At 43.1% G+C, this 23,082-nt stretch overlaps 1 protein-coding gene across 2 annotated transcripts in view; it reads left to right on the top strand.

Annotated features, from left to right (window-relative positions):
- LRSAM1 (leucine rich repeat and sterile alpha motif containing 1) overlaps window positions 1-23,082 on the top strand; it is a 45,371-nt gene that overhangs the window by 6,861 nt on the left and 15,428 nt on the right. For both annotated transcript variants that reach the window (XM_070758521.1, XM_070758523.1), the window contains 15 exons: window positions 2,298-2,354; window positions 3,730-3,774; window positions 4,885-4,962; window positions 5,073-5,141; window positions 7,469-7,553; window positions 8,090-8,211; window positions 9,840-9,930; window positions 12,879-13,009; window positions 14,803-14,832; window positions 16,777-16,899; window positions 17,160-17,299; window positions 18,393-18,437; window positions 20,091-20,161; window positions 21,565-21,664; window positions 22,674-22,761. In XM_070758521.1, coding sequence (XP_070614622.1) covers window positions 2,298-2,354; window positions 3,730-3,774; window positions 4,885-4,962; window positions 5,073-5,141; window positions 7,469-7,553; window positions 8,090-8,211; window positions 9,840-9,930; window positions 12,879-13,009; window positions 14,803-14,832; window positions 16,777-16,899; window positions 17,160-17,299; window positions 18,393-18,437; window positions 20,091-20,161; window positions 21,565-21,664; window positions 22,674-22,761 — 1,275 coding nt within the window. The remainder of the gene's footprint in view (window positions 1-2,297; window positions 2,355-3,729; window positions 3,775-4,884; window positions 4,963-5,072; window positions 5,142-7,468; window positions 7,554-8,089; window positions 8,212-9,839; window positions 9,931-12,878; window positions 13,010-14,802; window positions 14,833-16,776; window positions 16,900-17,159; window positions 17,300-18,392; window positions 18,438-20,090; window positions 20,162-21,564; window positions 21,665-22,673; window positions 22,762-23,082) is intronic.

Below are 23,082 nucleotides of genomic sequence, written 5' to 3'. Positions count from 1 at the left end.
ACACAGAGGTCCGGAGATGGGTTTCGAGGACTTTGGTGTTTTTGCGATGCTGCGATTTCACTGATGCTCCTTTCGCTGGGAAATCCCACCTCCAGACTTCCGTTGTCAGCGAAGCGCTCGTTTTTGCAATGCGGGGATTCTCCTGCAGCATCGCAAAAACACAGACGTCCAGAGGTGGGGTTTGTTATGGAGGGGAACCTCAGGGGAATCCCAGCAGCGCAAAAACGGGCGCTTCAGCTGGCAAAAGGGTTGAATTTTGGGCTTGCACGCATTAATCGCTTTTCCATTGATTCCTATGGGAAACATTGCTTCGTCTTACAAACTTTTCACCTTAAGAACCTGATCCTGGAACCAATTAAGTTTGTAAGACAAGGTATCACTGTATATACCCCGTCGCTCTGTCAGGAACCTTGCTCAGGTTGTAAGGTTGTTAGAAGACGTTTCTCAGAAGCTTCCTGATGGACCAAACTAGAAGTCTTCTCTTGGGGACGTGATTGAAACATTTAAATATGTCAAAGGGTTAAATAAGGTTCAGGAGGGAAGTGTTTTTAATAGGAAAGTGAACACAAGAACAAGGGGACATAATCTGAAGTTAGTTGGGGGAAAGATCAGAAGTAACGTGAGAAAATATTATATTACTGAAAGAGTAGTAGATCCTTGGAACAAACTTCCAGCGGACGTGGTTGGTAAATCCACAGTGACTGAATTTAAACATGCCTGGGATAGACATAGATTCATCCTAGGATAGAATACAGAAAATAGTATAAGGCCAGACTAGATAGACCATGAGGTCTTTTTCTGCCGTCAGTCTTCTATGTTTCTATGTCCTGGTCTTTGAGGTGGAATAGAGCCCTTGGGAACCACCGTTGACCGCTGCTCTCTCTAAGTCAGTGTTTCCCATCCTTGGCCACTTGAAGATATGTGGACTTCAACTCCCAGAATTCCCCAGCCAGCGAATGCTGGCTGGGGAATTCTGGGAGTTGAAGTCCAGATATCTTCAAGTGGCCACGGTTGGGAAACACTACTCTAAGTTACTGTTAGAATGCCAAGGAATCCTTTGTAATACAGTAATCCCTCGCTACTTCACGGTTCATCTTTTGCGGATTCGCGACTTCACGGGTTTTCAAAGTGGGCTTAAATCCATTGAAAATTTTAAATTCATTAAAAATACATAAAATCCTTCTACAGTACTACTAAAGAAACTGGTAGGATATCATATGTAGTTCCAGCTAAGAAACATTATAGAATGACTGTTTAATGCAAAGGGTGGGTTTTAAAAGTCCAAATATTGGTTAATTAAATACATAAAAAAATATATTTCCTCTACTTCATGGAAATTTGTTTTTCATGGATGGTCTTGGAAGGCATCCCCTGCGAAAAATGAGGGATCGCTGTATTCCTAAAACAAACTTATACAGAGTATATGTGGTAGGGGCAGACGTCCAATCAATAACCCAGAGCAGGAATAGGCAAAGTTGGCTCTTCTATGACATGTGGACTTCAACTCCCAGAATTTATTTATTTATTGGATTTATATGCCGCCCCTCTCCGCAGACTCGGGGCGGCTAACAACAGTAATAAAACAGCATATAATAATAATCCAATACTAAAAACAGTTAAAAACCCATTATTATAAAAACCAAACATACATACACATATACCATGCATAAAATTGTAGAGGCCTAGGGGGAAGAGTATCTCAGTTCCCCCATGCCTGGTGGCAGAGATGGGTTTTGAGGAGCTTACGAAAGGCAAGGAGGGTGGGGGCAATTCTAATCTCAGGGGGGAGTTGGTTCCAGAGGGCCGGGGCCGCCACAGAGAAGGCTCTTCCCCTGGGCCCCGCCAAGCGACATTGTTTAGTTGACGGGACCCGGAGAAGGCCCACTCTGTGGGACCTAACTGGTCGCTGGGATTTGTGTGGCAGAGTAGATGTGGTAGGGGCAGACGTCCAGTCAATAACCCAGACCAGGAATAGGCAAAGTTGGCTCTTCTATGACAGGTGGACTTCAACTCCCAGAATTCCTGAGCTAGCATGATTGGCTCAAGAATTCTGGGAGTTGAAGTCCACAAAGCATAGAAGAGCCAACCAGGTTTGTTTACCAGAGACTCCCAAGGAAAGCGTTGAAGAACAAAAGTTCAGTTCTCCATACTTGGGAAACTCAACCGGAGATGCCAATATTGCTCCAGTTCCACCTCTTTCCTATCCAGTTTATACTTTAGTTCGGTAGAAGCTGAAGGTGAAGACGAATTTGAGCCTTTTGCAGCCAATAAAACTCACCTGCTCATTTTTTCAACAGGCCAAAGAAGCCGGAGCGGATGATATCCTTGATATCTCCAAATGTGAACTTTCTGAGGTAAGATTCTCTCCATTTCTGGTTCCTGACGTTGCCCGAATGATGGCTAACTCTTAGGAGGGGGAACTTTATAACCACAAGGGTCTCCAACCTTGGCAACTTGAAATCATGTTCATGACTCCCAAAATTCCTCAGCCAGCTTTGCTTTTCTGGGCCCACAAAGTCTTCGAGTTGCCAAGGTTGGAGACCCTGGTTTGGAAGACTTTGTGGTCATCTTAATTTTTCAGTTGAGCCTGATTTTTAGACACCTGAGGGCAGAAACATGACTTCCTTAGAGTGTTCTAGAGTCCTCGACTTTCGACCGTAATTGGGACCAGAATTTCCATTGCTAAGCAAGGAATCTGTTAATTCAATTCAATTTATTAGATTTGTATGCCGCCCCTCTCCGAAGACTCGGGGCGGCTCACAACAATAATAAAAACAAATCCAATATTAAAAAACACATAAAACTCTATCATATTTAAAAAAGCAAACAACATATACATACACAAACATAAATATTTAAAAAAGCCTGGGGGAAAGGTGTCTCAACTCCCCCATGCCTGGCGGTATAGATGGGTCTTGAGTAATTTACGAAAGGAGTGTGGGGGCAGTTCAAATCTCCGGGGGGAGTTGATTCCAGAGGGCTGGGGCTGCCACAGAGAAGGCTCTTCCCCTGGGGGCCGCCAAACGACATTGTTTAGTCGACGGGACCTGGAGAAGGCCAACTCTGTAGGACCTTATCGGTCGCTGGGATTCGTGCGATTGCAGGCGGTTCCGGAGGTACCCTGACTTGCCTGGTTTTTATGACATTTTCCACAATGGTTTGGCTAATTCAGGGGTTGTTAAGCCAATCTATTGACTTCTTTCATTGTGTTTGCACATCGGAAGCCATCTGGGAGGGATGCAATCGGGGGTCGCAGTGACAACAAAGGTTGTCAAGGCACGTCCAAATTTTGACCACAGAGCCTTGGGGACCCTGCAGTGGTTTGTAAGCATGAGTTCCTGTCCTCATTCAACCTGTTGTAACTTCGAACGGCTTCTAAGCAAACGGTTTTAAGTCGAGGGTCACCCATACGGCGGGTTTGTCTCCTGAGAGAATCGCCTCTGCGGATTTTGCTATCAAAAGGTTAAAAACAGCCAATTGCCAATAGGCAAAATAAACCCAATTTGCATCTGATGAGAATCGACTGGCAGCTTTAAGCAAAAAAGATCCTTGATGCAGAATTGGAAATTTCCACTTAAGGAAATGCCACACAGGATTCATTTCGAACCTGGGGGGCGGGGAGGGGGATCTATTTTAAATTAGGCCTGGATCAGAACTTTATTCGAATGCTTCGTGAATGGTTCTGATGGCTTCCGTCTCACCCAAAATTGTATTTATCTTTTTTTTAAGCTTCCCTATGGTGCCTTTGCAACCTGCAGAGTATTGCAGAAGAAGGTAAGGAAGAAGATGAAATTTTAGCTCAAGATGCAATGCCTATATATATATATAAATATATACAAAAACATGTGATACACACACACACATATGTTCTGTCGGGCTCTCTGGTAGACTCCTCCCAAAAATTCACAGGTACAAATTTCAGACACACACACATTTGAAAATTCAAAACAATGTTCTTTATAATGGAAATTCACTTAAACCAAGCCCTCTTTTGGTATAGCAAAGAGCACTGGTCTCCAAACAAACTGGTAATTTGTACAAGTCCCTTATCAGTTCTGAGATACCTAGCTTGCAGCTGTGAGGCAATTCACAGTCCTTCTTCTTTCACAAAGTGAAACACACTTTGCTCTGGTTTAGTTTCAAAGCGGGGAAATATCAGCACACAAAAGGTCAAAGTCAGCAAAGCAGTCACGAAATACAACGATCAGATAATCCTCCACAATGGCCAAACCCACAGGCTGCTCTTTATAGCAGCCTCACTAATGACCACAGCCCCACCCAACCACAGGTGGCCTCATTTTCTTTGATAATAATCTCTCAGTTGTTGCTGCCTATGCATCGCTCTCCGCATGCGTGGCTGTATCATTAACTCTTGTTCCGAATCCAAGGAGGAGCTAGATAATTGATCTCCTTCTGAGCTGTCTGCCCCACTCTCCTCTTCCCTGTCACTCATGTCTTCTTGGTCAGAGGAGCCTTCACCAGCAGATTCCACCGGGGGTAAAACAGGCCTGCAGCATGTGGATGTCTCCCCCACATCCACAGTCCTTGGGGCAGGAGCTGGGCCAGAGCTAACCACAACACAAGTAAATCAAAATTCTCTTAAATCAAACAGTCCACTTAGGAAGCAACACTGATCGGCAATCAATTTCACATGCTCTTGTGCAAATGGAATAGTGGTGCAAATTAAATATTCAATGAGAATATTGCATTCATTCAATTCTAGGAGGTGTTATTTGAGCGTTCCCTTTCTTTTTATTTTTTGAGCAGTGTATTTCATATCTCAATCTCTTCTGTCAAATTCTTTCATTTGTACTTTCAGATAACTCACTTTAACTACTCTCTCAGTTTCCGGGTCAGCTGTCAGTCTGTTGTTTTCTCTTTCAGGTGCTGATCGTCCACACGAATCTTTTGACGTCTCTCGTCCCCAAATCCTGCAGCATCTCTAACCTTGTAACAGTAAAGGTGATTTCCCGTTCTTTTCATCCACGGTTGGCTGAGAGCTTGCTAAGATCCGGAATCATCTCTGCACTTGGGAGTGGATTGTTACAGATGTCTTTCTTCTCCTCTTCCAGGTTTTAGATCTCCATGACAACCAGCTGACCTCCCTTCCCGCAGATATCGGCCAGTTGATTTCTCTGCAGGTACAGAAAAGCTGGACGCTCGGGAATCTCTTGGCTTGTCTAACTTGGGCTTTTCCCAAACCACGGAGCAGATTCCTCGCCCCGATCAAACCTCTTTTGTTTAATGCAGTGATTTTCAACCTTTTTTGAGCCGCGGCACATTTTTTACATTTACAAAACCCTGGGGCACATTGAGCGGGGGGGGGGGGGGGGGGGAGGAGCCTAAAAAAAGTTTGGACAAAAAAATTATCTCTCTCTCTTCCTCCCTTTCGCTCTATTTCTTTCTCCCTCCCTCTTTCTCTCCCTTCCTTCCTCTTTCTTTCTCTCTCGCTCCATTTCTCTTTCTTTCTCTTCCTTCCTCTCTTTTTTGCTCTCTTTCTCTCTCCCTCTCTTTCTCTCCCTTGCTTTCTTTCTCTCTCTTCTCTCTCTCTTTCTCTCTTTCTTTCTCTTGTTCTCTTTCTCTCTCTCTTGCTTTCTTTCTCTCTTGTTCTCTTTCTCTCTCTCTCTCTCTTTCTTGCTTTCTTTCTCTCTGTTCTCTCTCTCTTTCTCTCTTTCTTTCTCTTGTTCTCTTTCTCTCTTGCTTTCTTTCTCTCTTGTTCTCTTTCTCTCTCTCTCTTGCTTTCTTTCTCTCTTGTTCTCTTTCTCTCTCTCTTGCTTTCTTTCTCTCTTGTTCTCTTTCTCTCTCTCTCTCTTTCTTGCTTTCTTTCTCTCTTGTTCTCTTTCTCTCTCTCTTTCTTTCTTTCTCTCTTGTTCTCTCTCTTGCTCTTTCTCTCTTGCTTTCTTTCTCTCTTGCTTTCTTTCTCTCTCTCTTGCTTTCTTTCTCTCTGAGCTTCGCGGTACACCTGACCATGTCTCGCGGCACACTGGTTGAAAAACACTGGTTTAATGTACAGTGGATTTCTCTCCAGCAAAGCCTTTCCTCTCCCACAGCCTTTCAAGAGAATTCACAATTACCGGCAATTATCACTCCTTGGAAAGTGGCCAGGCTGACATCTTTCAGATGCCCGCAATACTTGGCAGGAGTACAGGAATGAACTAAGTGTCTCCTGTAAACACATCTTCGCTTTCGCTCCTCTTTTATTTCCTATGGGAGGGGCCATTCACCGTCCACCTGTGGCCTTACTCCCAAGTCGACCCTTGTTCCTCAGCTGTTCCCTTCATTCTGGCAACTCCGCGCATGCACACACTAGGAACTCTGATTCCGGAGGCAGCGGATAACTGGCAGACAGCCCTGGCCCATCTCTGCCTCAGATGTAGAGCATCTTTCAGCTGTGGCAAGGGGGGCGTTTGCCCAGGTTTGCCTGGTGCACCAGTTGCGGCCCTATTTGGACCGGGAGTCACTGCTCACAGTCACTCATGCCCTCATCACCTCGAGGTTCGACTGCTGTAATGCTCTCTACATGGGGCTACCTTTGAAAAGTGTTCAGAAACTTCAGATCGTGCAGAATGCAGCTGCGAGAGCTATCATGGGCTTTCCTAAATATGCCCATGTTACACCAACACTCCGCAGTCTGCATTGGTTGCCAATCAGTTTCTGGTCACAATTCAAAGTGTTGGTTATGACCTTTAAAGCCCTTCATGGCATCGGACCAGAATATCTCCGGGACCGCCTTCTGCCGCACGAATCCCAGCGACCAGTTAGGTCTCACAGAGTGGGCCTTCTCTGGGTCCCGTCAACTAAACAATGTAGTTTGGCGGGACCCAGGGGAAGAGCCTTCTCTGTGGCAGCCCCGACCTTTTGGAACCAACTCCCCCCAGATATCAGAGTTGCCCCCACCCTCCTTGCCTTTCGTAAGCTCCTTAAAACCCACCTCTGTCGTCAGGCATGGGGAAATAGAGACTTTCCCTTCCCCCTAGGCTTATAAAATTTATGCATGGTATATCTGTATGTATGATTGGTTTCTTAAATTGGGTTTTTTAAATTAACTTAAATATTAGATTTGTTTATATTGTCTTATTATTGTTGTTAGCTGCCTCGAGTCTACGGAGAGGGGCGGCATACAAATCTGATAAATAAAATTAATAAAATAAAATAAGTTTATCAGGGCCTTACCCAGACTCTAGGAATGGCCACCCCGAGTCTGCGGAGAGGGGCGGCATACAAATCTAATAAATTATTATTATTATTATTCTCTCCAACCTCCTTACTGTCCAAATCTGCTGCTTCTGGCTGTTGGCAGACCACAACATTGGCAGGTTCAGGAACCAACGTGGTCCTTTCTCTCTCTTTCGATGTGGTTTCAGTATTTGCACATTTGACCGAGGTTTTTACAGATCGCGCGGGGTGGATTCAACATGCTAGGTTCAAGACGGGGGTTTTTGTCCCCTTTTGTTTCTGTCCTTGGTAGGTTTTGAACGTAGAAAAGAACATTTTAAAAGCTCTTCCAGACTCCATCGGGGATCTCGGTCAGCTTCAGACGCTGAACTTGAAAGGTATGGCAAAGCAGGGTTCGCGTGTACCTGGAAATGATGACAACTTTGATTTTAATTTACGTTTTTTGGGGGAGGCAGGGGGAAAAGATTGAAAAAACTTTTGTAGACCTCACCTACAAAAAGATATTGATAACATCAAACAGGTCCAAAGACGGGCTACAAAAATGGTGGAAGGTCTTAAGCATAAAGCTTATCAGGAAAGACTTCATGAACTCCATCTGTATTGTCTGGAGGACAGAAGGGAAAGGGGGGATATGATCAAAACATTTAAATATGTTAAAGGGTTAAATAGGGTTCAGGAGGGAAATGACCAACCAGTACAAAAGTACAGTTAATATGCAGCTTGATATAACCAACCCCCTGTATCTAAGTGCATGAATATTGTAAGTGGTTTAGACCTCTGCTATATTAAAATACAGGTCATTTTTGACTCGACCACTTTTTTGCTTCTAACAACGGTTTGAAGTTGCAATGCTCAAATTAGAACAGAGTTCTTGGGCCTGACGTGACAGACGCTTCTACTTTCCACTTTGCAGGCAACAAGCTCAAGAAATTGCCGTCCACTTTGGAGGGCCTGCAGAGTTTGCGGACGCTGGACATCAGTGAAAATTCGGTGCAGGAGTTGCCGCAGACGCTAGCTCACATCCGAACCTTGGAGGTAACGTTGCAAAATATAGGCGCACGGCTTAAAGTCGCTTAGGCCGTCATTCTTACCCGTCCTCAAATTTGGCAACCGTCGGAAGAAAAGGTGGTTGGTTGGTTGGTCAGTCTAGATGGTTTTCTTTCCTTGTAAGGATTTAGGGGTTGTGATTTCCGACAGTCTCCAAATGGGTGAACAGTGCAGTCAGGCGGAAGGGAAAGCAAGTAGAATGCTTGGCTGCATAGCTAGAGGTATAACAAGCAGGAAGAGGGTTGCTGTGATCCCGCTGTATAGAGCACTGGTAAGACCCCATTTGGAATACTGTGCTCAGTTCTGGAGACCTCACCTACAAAAAGATATGGATCAAATTGGACGGGTCCAAAGACCGGCTAGAAAAATAGTGGAAGGTCTTAAGCATAAAGCATATCAGGAAAGACTGAATGAACTCAATTTGTAGAGTCTGGAGGACAGAAGGGAAAGGGAGGATATGATCAAAATATTTAAATACGTTAAAGGGTTAAATAAGGTTCAGGACGGAAGTGTTTTTAATAGGAAAGTGAACACAAGAACAAGGGGCCACAATCTGAGGTTAGTTGGGGGAAAGATCAGAAGCAACATGAGAAAATATTATTTTACTGAAAGAGTAGTAGATGCTTGGAACAAACCTCCAGCAGACGTGGTTGGTGAATCCACATGCCTGGGATAAACATAGATCCATCCTAGGATAAAATACAGGAAACAGTATAAGGGTAGACTAGATAGACCATGGGTTCTTTTTTTGCCGTCAATTTTCTATGTTTCTATAAACAGAAGAACAAAGAAACTTCACCTAACCTTCACTGAACATGTTACTCTGCCTGGTAACAAAATGTTAGGAAACCTTCCTGCAACGAAACACCCCCACAACCCCCATCTTCCATGACAATTGTATGGAGAGGGGCGGCATACAAATCTAATAAATAATAATAATAATAATAATAATAATAATAATAATAATAATAATGCACTGGAACTTGTGCCGGAACTACCATTTACCAGTGGCAAACAACTGGTGGGATCATAAGCCAGAAAAAGTGGTCGAAAATGAGCAAGCAAAGCTACTGTGGGATGTCTGACTTCAGACTGACCGAATTCTGAAGCATAACACACCTGACATCCTGATTGTGGAGAAAAAGAAAGTATGGATCATCGACATCACAATCCCAGGAGACAGCAGAATTGAGGAGAAGCAGCTAGAGAAATTAGTGAAATACAAACATCTAAAAATCGAGCTGCAACGACTCTGGCATAAGCCAGTGAAAGTGGTCCCAGTGGTAATTGGCACGCTGGGCGCAGTGGCAAAGGATCTCAGCGGACATTTGAAAACCATCGGAATTGACAAAATCTCCATCTGTCAATTGCAAAAGGCCGCTTTACTGGGATCAGCACACATAATTTGCCGCTACATCATGCAGTCCTAGGTGCTTGGGAAGCGCCCGACTGGTGATGAAATACGAAATCCAGCATAGTGATCTCGTTTGCTGTGTTCTACTGACATAATAATAATAATAAGCTGCAGATATTCGCCGCCCTTTGCAAACATTTCAGCCCTAGCTTCATGCAGTTGAAAGGCAGCTGCTGGACGTGTGTGTTTTCCTCTCTTGCAGACTTTGTCCCTGGATGCTGTGGCAATGGTCTACCCTCCAAAGGAGGTCTGCAATGCGGGCACCGAGGCAATCCAGCGGTTCCTCTGCGAAAGTGAGCATTACACCTGTAACTCTACCTTTGAAGAGTGTTCGAAAACTACAAATTGTGCAGAACGCAGCCGCGCGAGCAGTCAAGGGACCCGTTCGCGTCTCTCCAGCACTCTGCGGACTGCATTGGCTACCAATTGGTTTCCGAGCACAATTCAAAGTGTTGGTTATGACCTATAAAGCCCTTCATGGCATCGGACCAGAATATCTCCGGAACCGCCTTCTGCTGCACAAATCCCAGCGGCTAGTTAGGTCCCACAGAGTTGGCCTTCTCCGGGTCCCGTCAACTAAACAATGTCGTCTGGCGGGACGCAGGGGAAGAGCCTTCTCTGTGGCTGCCCCGACTTTCTGGAACCAACTCCCCCCAGATATCAGAGTTGCCCCCACCCTCCTTGCCTTTTGCAAGCTCCTTAAAACCCACCTCTGTCGTCAGGCATGGGGGAATTGAAATTTTCCCTTCCCCCCTAGGCTTATAGAATTTATACATGGTATGTTTGTATGTATGATTGGTTCTTTAAATTGGGGTTTCTTAGATTATTTTTAATATTAGATTTGTTTACATTGTCTTTTTTATTGTTGTTAGCCGCCCCGAGTCTTTGGAGAAGGGCGGCATACAAATCTAATAAATAAATAATAAATATATATTTGCGAGACCGCCTTCTGCCTCATGAGTCCCAGCGACTGGTCAGGTCCCACAGAGTTGGCCTTCTCCAGGTCCTGTCAACTAGACCAGTGTTTCCCAACCTTGGCAACTTGAAGATATTTGGACTTCAACTCCCAGAATTCCCCAGCCAGCGAATGCTGGCTGGGGAATTCTGGGAGTTGAAGTCCGGATATCTTCAAGTTGCCAAGCTTGGGAAATACTGAACTAGACAAAGTCTGGTCCTAAGCTATGTAGGGCTTCATAGGTAATAACCAACACCTTGAATTGGCATGGAGTGTTGGTGTTGTATGGGTGTACCTAAGTGACATCCATGACAGCTCGCGTCTATCTGCAATCTCCAAACACTGTTGCTCAGAAAAGGAATTTTTTTTAAAAATGCTAGAAGATATATTAAATTACAAGTGTACATTATATTACAGTGAAAAAATATACATAAATAGAACAAAAGAAAGAAAGAAAAAGCACAAAGAAATTGCATTAAAAACAAGAGAGACAACCTTGTTCTCTCTTTACTAAATTAATATATTTTTCAAAATATTTTTATTTTTTTCCAGTTAAATGACATGACACGTCGAACAAACATAGAACAGACAAAACAAAACACATAACACAGAAAGGAGCTTTTGTATTAAGAAGACCTCTCTTTACCAAATTATTTTTACTTATGTCTTTCTAAGTCTTCATATCTTTAGCTGAAATACTTTCAAATGCATTCTACTATACTAATATATTATTGATTGTTACTAGTACATTATATTAATGGTAAAAAACAAATATCAACACAGTTTACAGTTTATTTATACAATTTGCTCTTAATCAAATTAGTGTAGCTCATTTTTCATAACTAAAGAAACATTGAAATCATCAGCAATGAAAATTTGGGGCTCAGTTGTGAATCGAAGACTGCCTGCATAGTGATATTGGGTGTTATTATCCCAGCGACCGGTTAGGTCCCACAGAGTTGGTCTTCTCCGGGTCCCGTCGACTAAACAATGTCGTCTGGCGGGACCCAGGGGAAGAGCCTTCTCTGTGGCGGCCCCGACCCTCTGGAACCAGCTCCCCCAGAGATTAGGATTGCCCCCATCCTCCTCGCCTTTCGTAAACTCCTTAAAACCCACCTCTGCTGTCAGGCATGGGGGAATTGAAACATCTCCCCCTTGCCCATGTAGTTTTGGTCTATGATTGATTGTGTGCTTGTTTTTTTATATATATTGGGGTTGCTTTTATGAATTTTTTAATCTAAAACTGTAATTAGATTGGTAAATATTAGATTTGTCACTATGTACTGTTTTTGCCATTGTTGTGAGCCGCCCCGAGTCTGCGGAGAGGGGCGGCATATAAATCCAATAAATCTAATCTAATCTAGTATTAGACGGGCTACAAAAACGGTGGAAGGTCTTAAGCATAAAACGTATCAGGAAAGACTGAATGAACTCCATCTGTATAGTCTGGAGGACAGAAGGGAAAGGGGGGACATGATCGAAACATTTAAATATGTGAAAGGGTTAAATAAGGTTCAGGAGGGAAGTGTTTTTAATAGGAAAGTGAACAAAAGAACAGGGGGCCACAATCTGAGATTAGTTGGGGGAAAGATCAAAAGCAACGTGAGAAAATATTATTTGACTGAAAGAGTAGTAGATCCTTGGAACAAACTTCCAGCAGACGTGGTTGGTAAATCCACAGTAACTGAATGTAAACATGCCTGGGATAAACATATATCCATTGTAAGATATAATACAGGAAATAGTATAAGGGCAGACTAGATGGACCATGAGGTCTTTTTCTGCCGTCAGTCTTCTATGTTTCTATGTTTCTATGTCCTGTGTGTCTATAACAGTGAGCTCATAATAGGGCAACTCTATCAATATCAAAATGCCACTTAAATAGTTGAGCTAGTTTCAAACTAGATTTTGATTTTCTTTCTCTCTTCCTTACTCCCATTCTTTTTCTTTCTCTTTTCCTTCCTCTCTTTTTTCTATCTGTTTCTCTCTCTTCCTCTCTTCCTCTCTCTCTCCTTCCCTCTCACTCTTTCCCTCTCGGCTTCTGGGCAGGTTTGGAAAACTCTGAGTTGATGATGATTTTTAAGTGAGCGATTGCTCGCTGCTCAGCTTAGAGGGAACTATGGTGGCATATAAATCCAATACATCTAATCTAATCTAGTATAGCTCATTTTTCATAACTTAACAAACATTGAAATTATCAGCCATGAAAATTTGGGGCTCAGTTGTTGGTGTGTGAATCGAGGACTGCCTGCACTGTGATATTGTGACGTGTGGGTTTCCTTCCAGAAGTGGGCATAGACTACCACCCGCCCTCTCAGTACTTACTCCCTGTGTTGGAAAGTGACGGAGGAGAGATATCGGCGGACGGTGTCCGGAGGACAACTGGCAAGCACATGGAAGAGGAAGCCGAGTGGCAAGTAAGCGCTAACCTCTTCCCAGATATACAAAAATCCCTTTTTAGGAGATTCCCCCCCACCCTCAAACTCACAGGAACTAGTTTTGTGGACTGGCCTCCAACCAAGGTGTTTCCCCGTAGAGTTGATGTAGAACTTTAGGGGAAGGTTTGGTAGGGAAGGTTTGCCTATTTGCCGATGACTCTAAAGTGTGCAAAAGGGTTGATATTCCTGGAGGCGTCTGTAATATGGTAAATTATTTAGCTTTACTAGATAAATGGTTCAAAGCAATGGAAACTGCAGTTTAATGTTTCCAAATGTAAAATAATGCACTTGGGGAAAAGGAATCCTCAATCTGAGTATTGCATTGGCAGTTCAGTGTTAACAAAATCTTCAGAAGAGAAGGATTTAGGGGTAGTGATTTCTGACAGTCTCAAAATGGGTGAGCAGTGTGGTCGGGCGGTAGGAAAAGCAAGTAGGATGCTTGGCTGCATAGCTAGAGGTATAACAAGCAGGAAGAGGGGGATTGTGATCCTGCTATATAGAGTGCTGGTGAGACCACATTTGGAGTACTGTGTTCAGTTCTGGAGACGTCACCTACAAAAAGATATTGACAAAATTGAAGGGGTCCAAAGACGGGCCACAAGAATGGTGGAAGGTCTTAAGCATAAAACATATCAGGAAAGACTTCATGAACTCAATCTGTATAGTTTGGAGGACAGAAGGAAAAGGGGGAACATGATCGAAACATTTAAATATGTTAAAGGGTTAAATAAGGTTCAGGAGGGAAGTGTTTTTAATAGGAAAGTGAACACAAGAACAAGGGGACACAATCTGAACTTAGTTGGGGGAAAGATCAAAAGCAACGTGAGAAAATATTATTTTACTGAAAGTGTAGTAGATGCTTGGAACAAACTTCCAGCAGACGTGGTCGGTAAATCCACAGTAACTGAATTTAAACATGCCTGGGATAAACATATATCCATCCTAAGATAAAAATACAGGAAATAGTATAAGGGCAGACTAGATGGATCATGAGGTCTTTTTCTGCCGTCAGACTTCTATGTTTCTATGTTTTGTGGATTGGCCTCCAACCAAGGTGTTTCCCCGTAGAGTTGATGTAGAATTTCCACTTTTAGAGGAAGTCTATCCCCAAACCCAGTTGCTAGACACAGAGGTTAGCAACCCCTTTCCCCTGAACTTTGTTCCCAAGAAAACAATGGGAGAAATGATAAAAGTCATTACCGTTAATTGGCCAACGACCGACCAGATGTTTAGACTGGATTTGGCCTTTTTGTCCACCTATTCAGTCCTTCCCAAGAATTTGGCATAGACAGATGTTCTTGGATGGTGTTCAAGGACTGGGCTGCTGTTTCAAGTCAAGCTGCCTTTTGCAATTGACCTATGGGGACTTTTGTCAATGCCACAGTGTCCGGTGCGGTTAGTTACACAATCAGCCAGATGTTTCAAATGGGTTTGGCATTTTTTAAATTTAGCTGCTGACTCCTTCCCATGGATTTAGGACAGGGAGATGCTATTGTTATTTGATGGCCTCCCAGTATGTAAGCTGTTCCAAGCCAAGCTTCCTTTTGCCATTGACTTAATAGGAAGTTTGTCAATGCCGGTGGTCAATTGCAGAATTGTTATTTATGAAACTTGCATGCCCAGTGGCTTGTGGTGACAGACAGTGATCAACAAGAAAAGGTTAAAGGCCAGAGGTGAATAGCCAGGTCTTCTGAAGAAAAGCGAAATGACATCATATTTGTGTTTCAGCGGCTTGTTAAAATCAACCTTATTTACTTCTCCTTTTATTGCAGAACAGGTTTCTCGACTACGAGAAGCGAAAGGTAAGGTGGCCCACGAAGACCAACATTGCTCCTTGTGGGATTTCCCCAACCCTCTTCCATTCACTTATCAGCAAACATATGTAAACACATATATATATGTTGGTTATGACCTATAAAGCCCTTCATGGCATCGGACCAGAATATCTCAGGGACCGCCTTCTGCTGCACGAATCCCAGCGACCGATTAGGTCCCACAGAGTGGGCCTTCTCCGGGTCCCGTCAACTAAACAATGTCGGTTGGCAGGCCCCTGGGGAAGAGCCTTCTCTGTGGAGGCCCCAACTCTCTGGAACCAGCTCCCCCCAGAGATTAGAACTGCCCCTACCCTCTTTGCCTTTCGTAAACTCCACAAAACCCACCTTTGTCGTCAGGCATGGGGGAACTGAGATATCTCCCCCGGGCCTATACAATTTATGTATGGTATGCTTGTATGTATGTCTGCTTAATAATGGGTTTTTAAAAATATTTTAAATTGTAAATTATTAGATTTGTCATGAACTGTTTTATTGTGTTGTGAGCCGCCCCGAGTCTACGGAGAGGGGCGGCATACAAATCAAATAAATAAATAAATAAATAATAATAAATAACAAATAAATAAATATGTATATGTATTATGTGTGACTTTTTGTCGAGTCACCCTGGTATATGGAAGGAGTATACAGCTTCCTTTTTGCTCCTTCCATATACCAGGGTGACTCGACAAAAAGTCACAGAAAACCCTTCCCTGGTTACAAGCTGATACAGGAGATGAGCCTGTAGCCTGGAAGCCAAGGCCACTGCCTTACAAGACAGAGCCCCAGGTTCAAATCCCAGTAAGGGTGTGACTACCTGATAAGGGCAAATAAGCCTGAAATAGATCTATAGTGGTCTCCCTTCCTTTTCAGAAAATATGTTATATTTTTATGTTATAAAATATGTGTGTGTGTGTATACACTGCTAAAAAAAAATAAAGGGAACATTAATATAACTCCAAGTCAATCTAACTTCTGTGAAATCAAACTGTCCACTTGTTCTGTCGGGCTATCTGGTAGACTCCTCCCAAAAATTCACAGGTACAAATTTCAGACACACACGTTTGAAAATTCAAGACAATGTTCTTTATAATGAAAATTCATTTAAACTAAGCCCTCTTTTGGTATAGCAAACAGCACTCGTCTCCAAACAAACTGGTAATTTGTACAAATCCCTTATCAGTTCTGTGATACTTAGCTTGCAGCTGTGAGGCAATTCACAGTCCTTCTTCTTTCACAAAGTGAAACACACTTTGCTCTGGTTTAGTTTCAAAGCGAGGAAAAATCAGTGCACAAAAAGGTCAAAGTCAGAAAAGCAGAAACACAACGATCAGATAATCCTCCACAATGGCCAAACCCACAGGCTGCTCTTTATAGCAGCCTCACTAATGACAACAGCCCCACCCAACCACCGGTGGCCTCATTTTCTTTGATAATAATCTCTCAGTTGTTGCTGCCTATGCATCGCTCTCCGCATGCGTGGCTGTATCCTTAACTCTTGTTCTGAATCCAAGGAGGAGCTAGAGAATTGATCTCCTTCTGAGCTGTCTGCCACACTCTCCTCCTCCCTGTCATTCATGTCTTCTTGGTCAGAGGAGCCTTCATCAGCAGATTCCACCGGGGGCAAAACAGGCCTGCAGCATGTGGATATCTCCCCCACATCCACAGTCCTTGGGGCAGGAGCTGGGCCAGAGCTAACCACAACACCACTTAGGAAGCAACACTGATGGACAATCAAATTTCACCTGCTGTTGTGCACATTCAACTTTGTACAGAACAAAATATTCAATGACAATATTTCATTCATTCAGATCTAGGATGTGTTATTTGAGGGTTCCCTTTGTTTATTTTTTTGAGCATATATATATGTGTGGGTGTGGGTGTGGGTGTATATACATACACACACACACACACATGTTTCTGCTTGCCTGATAGGAGCAGAAGATGCAGGAGAAGCTGGCATTCGAGCGTGGGCTGGACCTGGAGCAGAGGGAACAAGTCCAATTGATGCATCAAAGTCACGTCCAAAAAGGAGAATTTCTCCAAAGCATGAAAGAGGTGAGATACCTCCAGTTCTTCCCCATTCCTACTGGATCGTCCGAAGTCTATAAGCATATAAGTTATACGAAATAACTAGACCATGCCACTCACCGATAGAAATAAACCTTTCTTCAAATATGACTTATTTAGAGACTAACATATACCTCCCCGTTGCTAAGTAAGACAGCTGTCAACGGCCTTTCCCGCCATGTTTGTTAAATGAATCACTGCAGTTGATAAGGGAGCTAACCCGGAGGTGGCTTTCCTTATGATTTCAGGAACAGATGAAACTGGACGAAGGCCTGACCCGCCATCAGCAACGCCTGGGGGCCGAACGCCTGAAGCTGTTGGAGCAGCTGAAACAGATGGAACAGGGAGTGGCCAGCAGGATCCAGAAGCTGCTAAAAGATAATCAGAGGTAGGAGGTCCAGTTATTGTTGCTTTGCCTGGGGATCTGCCGGTATCCGAAAACCACAGTGGCGCCTCTACTTACAAACTGAATTGGTTCCGTGACCAGGTTCCTAAGTAGAAAAGTTTGTAAGAAGAAACAATTTTTCCCATAGGAATCAATGTAAAAGCAAATAGTGCGTGTGATTGGGGATATCACAGGGACAGTGGAGGCCCTGTTTCCTCCCAGGAGATTCCTAGAGAGGCCCCATGGAGGCTTCTCCCTGCCTTTTCTGGCCCTGTTTCCTCCCAGGAGATTCCTAGAGATGCCCCACGGAGGCTTCTCCCCGCCTTTTCTGGCCCTGTTTCCTCCCAGGAGATTCCTAGAGAGACCCCACGGAGGCTTCTCCCCACCCTTTCTGATCCTCTTTCCTCCCAGGAGATTCCTAGAGATGCCCCACGGAGGCTTCTCCCCACCTTTTCTGGCCCTGCTTCCTCCCAGGAGATTCCTAGAGAGACCCCACGGAGGCTTCTCCCCACCTTTTCTGGCCCTGTTTCCTCCCAGGAGATTCCTAGAGAGACCCCACGGAGGCTTCTCCCCACCTTTTCTGGCCCTCTTTCCTCCCAGGAGATTCCTAGAGATGCCCCACGGAGGCTTTTCCCCACCTTTTCCGGCCCTGTTTCCTCCCAGGAGATTCCTAGAGAGGCCCCACGGAGGCTTCTCCCCACCCTTTCTGATCCTCTTTCCTCCCAGGAGATTCCTAGAGATGCCCCACGGAGGCTTCTCCCCACCTTTTCCGGCCCTGTTTCCTCCCAGGAGATTCCTAGAGAGGCCCCACGGAGGCTTCTCCCCACCTTTTCCGGCCCTGTTTCCTCCCAGGAGATTCCTAGAGAGGCCCCACAGAGGCTTCTCCCCGCCTTTTCTGGCCCTGTTTCCTCCCATTATTGGTGTTGCCTAGTGCTGTACTTTAATTGGTTGGTAAGTGAATCATTGTAAGTCGACCGCTGGCTTGTACAACCAAGATCCAGACTTACCCCTTGATGTTCCTCGGTGGCGCTGGTCAGCACAAATGCTGTATGGTGACTCTGCTAGTTGACCCTCCTTATTTCTTAAATCTTTTTAGGCAGAAGCAGAGTTCAGAGATCTTAAAATCCCTTGAAAATGACCGGTGAGTTTCTTGCTTTACGTTGATCGATTGGAGGGAATGTTTATTTACTAGTTAAATTTCTAAGCGGTGGACATCACAGCTGCCCAGCTAAAAATGTCATTACCTTTGAAAAAAGTATTTACTCCTGTAGGTAAGTTGCCTCTGCTGAACCGTTAACCATCTCCAGATTGTTTTAAAGCCTTCTGGAGCCACAAGCTATGAAACCCTCATTCACACACTCACAAGGGTGTGGGAAACGAGTTTCAGGGCCTCATTTTGCAACCCCTAGCCCCCAACACTTCTCCCTTAGACTCTCCACGATTGACCTCTCCAGGTTCCTAAGAGGCCAGTAAGGGGCGTACATAAGTGCACCGGTGTGCCTTTCGTCCCCTGTCCAATTGTCTTTCCTTTCTCTCTCTTATCATATATATTTTCTTTCTTTCATATATCCTCTCCTCTAAGTTCACTTTACCATTATATATATATTACTACATGTCTATTTTTCTTCCTATGTATTTGTGTATTGGATGAATGAATGAATGAATGAATGAATGAATAAATAAATAAATAAATAAATAAATAATAAACCTCTAAAACTGGGGTCTCCAAACTTGGCAACTTTTAAGAGTTGTGGGCTTCAACACCCAGAATTCCTCAGAATTCTGAGAGTTGAAGTTGCCGATTTTGGAAGTCCCTGCTCTTAAAGCCATGGTTTGTTAACCTTGCTTGTTTGAATAAGCAAGATGACGATGATAAGCAAGAAAAGATGATGATTAGAGGACTGGAGGCTAAAACATATGAAGAATGGTTGAAGGAACTGGGTAAATGTCTAGCTTAATGAAAAGAAGGACCAGGGAAGACAGGATAGCACTCGTCTGATATCTCAGGGGTTGCCACAAAGAAGAAGGAGCCAAGCTTTTCTCCAAAGCACCTGAGGACAGGACAAGAAGCAATGGGTGGAAACTAAACAAGGAAAGAAGCAACTTAGAACTAAGGAGGAATTTCCTGACAGTGAGAACAATTAATCTGTGGAGCAGCTTGCCTCCAGAAGTTGTGAATGCTCCAACACTGGAAGTTTTAAAGCAGATGTTGGATAACCATTTGTCTGAAGTAGTGTAGGGTTTCCTGCCTAAGCAGGGGGTTGGACTAGAAGACCTCCAAGGTCCCTTCCAATTCTGTTGTTATTATTAATATTTTCATGTATCCTGTTAAAACACACCTGCCTTAATGTTAGTGCGTTAAATTAGCCACAGTTCACTGTCCCCCTCAAACCCCGCTGAACCAGAAACCCCAGTTCACAAACCACAATAGCTGGTTCCAAAAAGGGGTGGATGAAACGTGACTCGGCCTACAAGCCGCCAACCAAGGCAATCTTGGCCTAACCAAGCAAAACTCTTGTGACTGGACGGCAAAGCGCAGAATGCTTACCCCAAAATCTCCAGAAAAAGCTTTCCATTAAACAAGGGAGACACCAATAAATTTAATTAATAACAACAACAACAGCAGCAGGAGAGGTGGATTGGGTTGGAAAATCTGAACATAGGGGAGGGGGCTGAGAATTGCAGCCCAACTGAACCTCGCAGTGTGGTGAGGGAGAAAAATGGTGGGAATCCAACTCTTGAGAAAAGTTGAGGAGAACGATTAGGTACCACCTGACTCTTGTATCGCTCCTAGGATCCGGATGGAGCAGTTGATGGCCATCACTCAAGAAGAAACGGAACAACTGAGGAGGAAAGAAGTAGCGGGTAAGGATTGAAAGAATGGAATGGAATGGAGGGGAGAGGAGAGGAAAGAGGAGAGGAGAGAATATAGGAATGAAATTAGAATAGAATAGAATATAGGCAAGAATAGAATAGAATAGAATAAATAAAATAGAGTAGAATAGAACAGAGAATAAAGAACAGAGTAGAATAGAACAGAACAGAATATAGGCAAGAATAGAATAAAGAATAGAATGGAGTAGAGTAGAATAGAATAAAATACAGGAAAGAATAGAATAGAATAAAGAATAGAACAGAACAGAATAGAGAATAGAATAAAGAATAGAATGAAGAGTAGAATAGAATAGAATACAGGAAAGAATAGAATAGAATAAAGAACAGAACAGAATAGAGAATAGAATGAAGAATAGAATGAAGAGTAGAATAGAATAGAATATAGGAAAGGATAGAATAGAATAAAGAATAGAATGAAGAGTAGAGTAGAGTAGAATATAGGAAAGAATAGAATAAAGAATATGAAGAGTAGAGTAGAATAGAATATAGGAAAGAATAGAATAGAATAAAGAATAGAACAGAACAGAATAGAGAATAGAATAAAGAATAGAATGAAGAGTAGAGTAGAATAGAATAGAATAGAATAGAATATAGGAAAGAATAGAATAGAATAAAGAATAGAACAGAACAGAATAGAGAATAGAATAAAGAATAGAATGAAGAGTAGAGTAGAATAGAATAGAATAGAATATAGGAAAGAATGGAATAGAATAAAGAATATGAAGAGTAGAGTAGAATAGAATATAGGAAAGAATAGAATAGAATAAAGAATAGAACAAAACAGAATAGAGAATAGAATAAAGAATAGAATGAAGAGTAGAATAGAATATAGGAATGAATATAATAGAATAAAGAATAGAATAGAGCAGAGCAGAGCAGAACATTGGCCAAGTGTGATTGGACACACAAGAAATTTGTCGTAGGTGTGTATGCCCTCAGTGTACACAAAGAAACCAAAATACATTCATCAAGAATAAAAAGATACAACACGTAGTGATACTCAAGGATACTAATAAGCTATCAAATCCTACTAGGAAACAAATTAAAATGGTTGTAGTCGGAAAAGATAGATACTAGGAAAGAAGAGAAGAAGAATAGTAATACAAACTTAGTAAATAGTTTGTCAGTGTCAGTTATTTAGCAGAGTGATGGCATTCGGGGGGAAAAAGCCTTCCTTGTGTCCAGTTGTTGTGGAGTTCGTCCTGATCAGAAAGTCTCCCAGGTGTAGCTCCTTGATCCGTTTTTCCTGGAAACTTGGCCATCTTTCTAACACGGACTAAGGCGCAGTTTGTTTTAGGTGGGTATGTCAGAATGTTGGCACTGGAGCTGAAAATATTCTTCTCTCTCCCTTTCCCCCAATTTCCTTCTCCCAGCGGCCATGGAACAGATGTTGTCTGAGACCTACAAAAACAAACTGCTTCAGGGAGCCTATGAGTCTCGTCGGCAAGATCTCGTCAACCAGACATGCTCCAGGTACTGAAGACGAGGTGGATTTGGGGGTGGGGGGATATTATTTTCATGGCTGTGCCTGTCCATCCAAGAGCCTGGGAAAACAACTGTAGGCATCCATTTCTTTGCAAAGAACATGGCAGGTTAGGTAAGCAGAGGAAGAACAAGGCGCCCAACAGTTTGAACCTGATTCCCTCTCAATTTAATTCTCAGTCACTAGGGAAATTCCCACCCCTCCCCAATTAATTCAAACCTTGGGTGGTTCTCCAGAACTTTGTGGAAGCTCTCCAGAATTTGTTGGAAGACTGGAAGTTCTCCAGAGCTTTGCAGAAGTTCTCCAGCACTTTGCAGAAGTTCTCTAGGACTTTGCAGAAGTTCTCCAGCACTTTGCAGAAGTTCTCCAGAACTTTGCTGGGAGTGCTCCAGAATTTGGTGGGAGTGCTCCAGAACTTTGTGGAAAGTTCTCAGTGATTTTGTGGGAGTGCTCCAGAACTTTGCAGAAGTGCTCTAGAACTTTGCAGAAGTGCTCCAGAACTTTGTGAAACCTGCTAGCTCATGGAGCTGAGAACTTTGGAGAAAAATCGATGAAAGCTATTCCTTAAAATTCTGCTGTCACATGTGGTCCAGTTCATTGGTGAGTGTTCCAGAACTTGGTGGAAGTTCTCCAGAATTTGGTAGGAGTTCTCCAAAACTTTGTGGAAAGTTCTCCAAAACTTTGTAGAAGTGCTCCAGGACTTTGTGAAACATGCTAGGTCATGTTTTTTCTAGGAAGAGAAAAATCCAAACTACTTAAAAATTTGAAGGATCCATACTTGGTAGTGTTGGCACACATACATCCAAGTTTATTGGCTATCCTAGCTGGTTTCTCCTAAGACTTGAGTCTCATAGCAAGAGAATATCACAATACCTTCATGAAAAGGGGCCTCCTCAATCTGCCCTTTAATGTCCCTACTGTGACATCTCGTGGGATACGTCATCTGTGCCCTTTTCCCCAACATTCAACCAGAGTCATCCAAGAACTCTTCTCTTGCAGCCTTGCCAAGATAGATGAGAAGTTCCAGCAGATCCTGGCTTGGCAGCAGTTGGACCAGAACAAAGCCATCAGCCAGATCCTGCAGGAGGTATTATGGGTGGGATGGAAGGATATGGGAGAAGGAACTCACGGGAGAAGGAACTCAACAGGTCCTTGACCAAATAATAATAATAATAATAATAATAATAATAATAATAATAATAATAATAATTATTATTATTATTATTATTATTATTTTATTAGATTTGCATGGCGCCCCTCTCCGTATTAGAACCCTTCATAATAATAATAATAATAATAATAATAATAGTAATAGTAATAGTAATAATAATTTATTAGATTTCTATGCCGCCCCTCTCCGAGGACTCAAAGCGGCTCACAACAATAAAACATCATATACAAATCCAAT

The sequence above is a fragment of the Erythrolamprus reginae genome, chromosome 8, assembly GCF_031021105.1.
Source record: "Erythrolamprus reginae isolate rEryReg1 chromosome 8, rEryReg1.hap1, whole genome shotgun sequence".
Classification (NCBI taxonomy): domain Eukaryota; kingdom Metazoa; phylum Chordata; class Lepidosauria; order Squamata; family Dipsadidae; genus Erythrolamprus; species Erythrolamprus reginae.
This window is presented reverse-complemented; position numbering and strand designations above follow the sequence as displayed.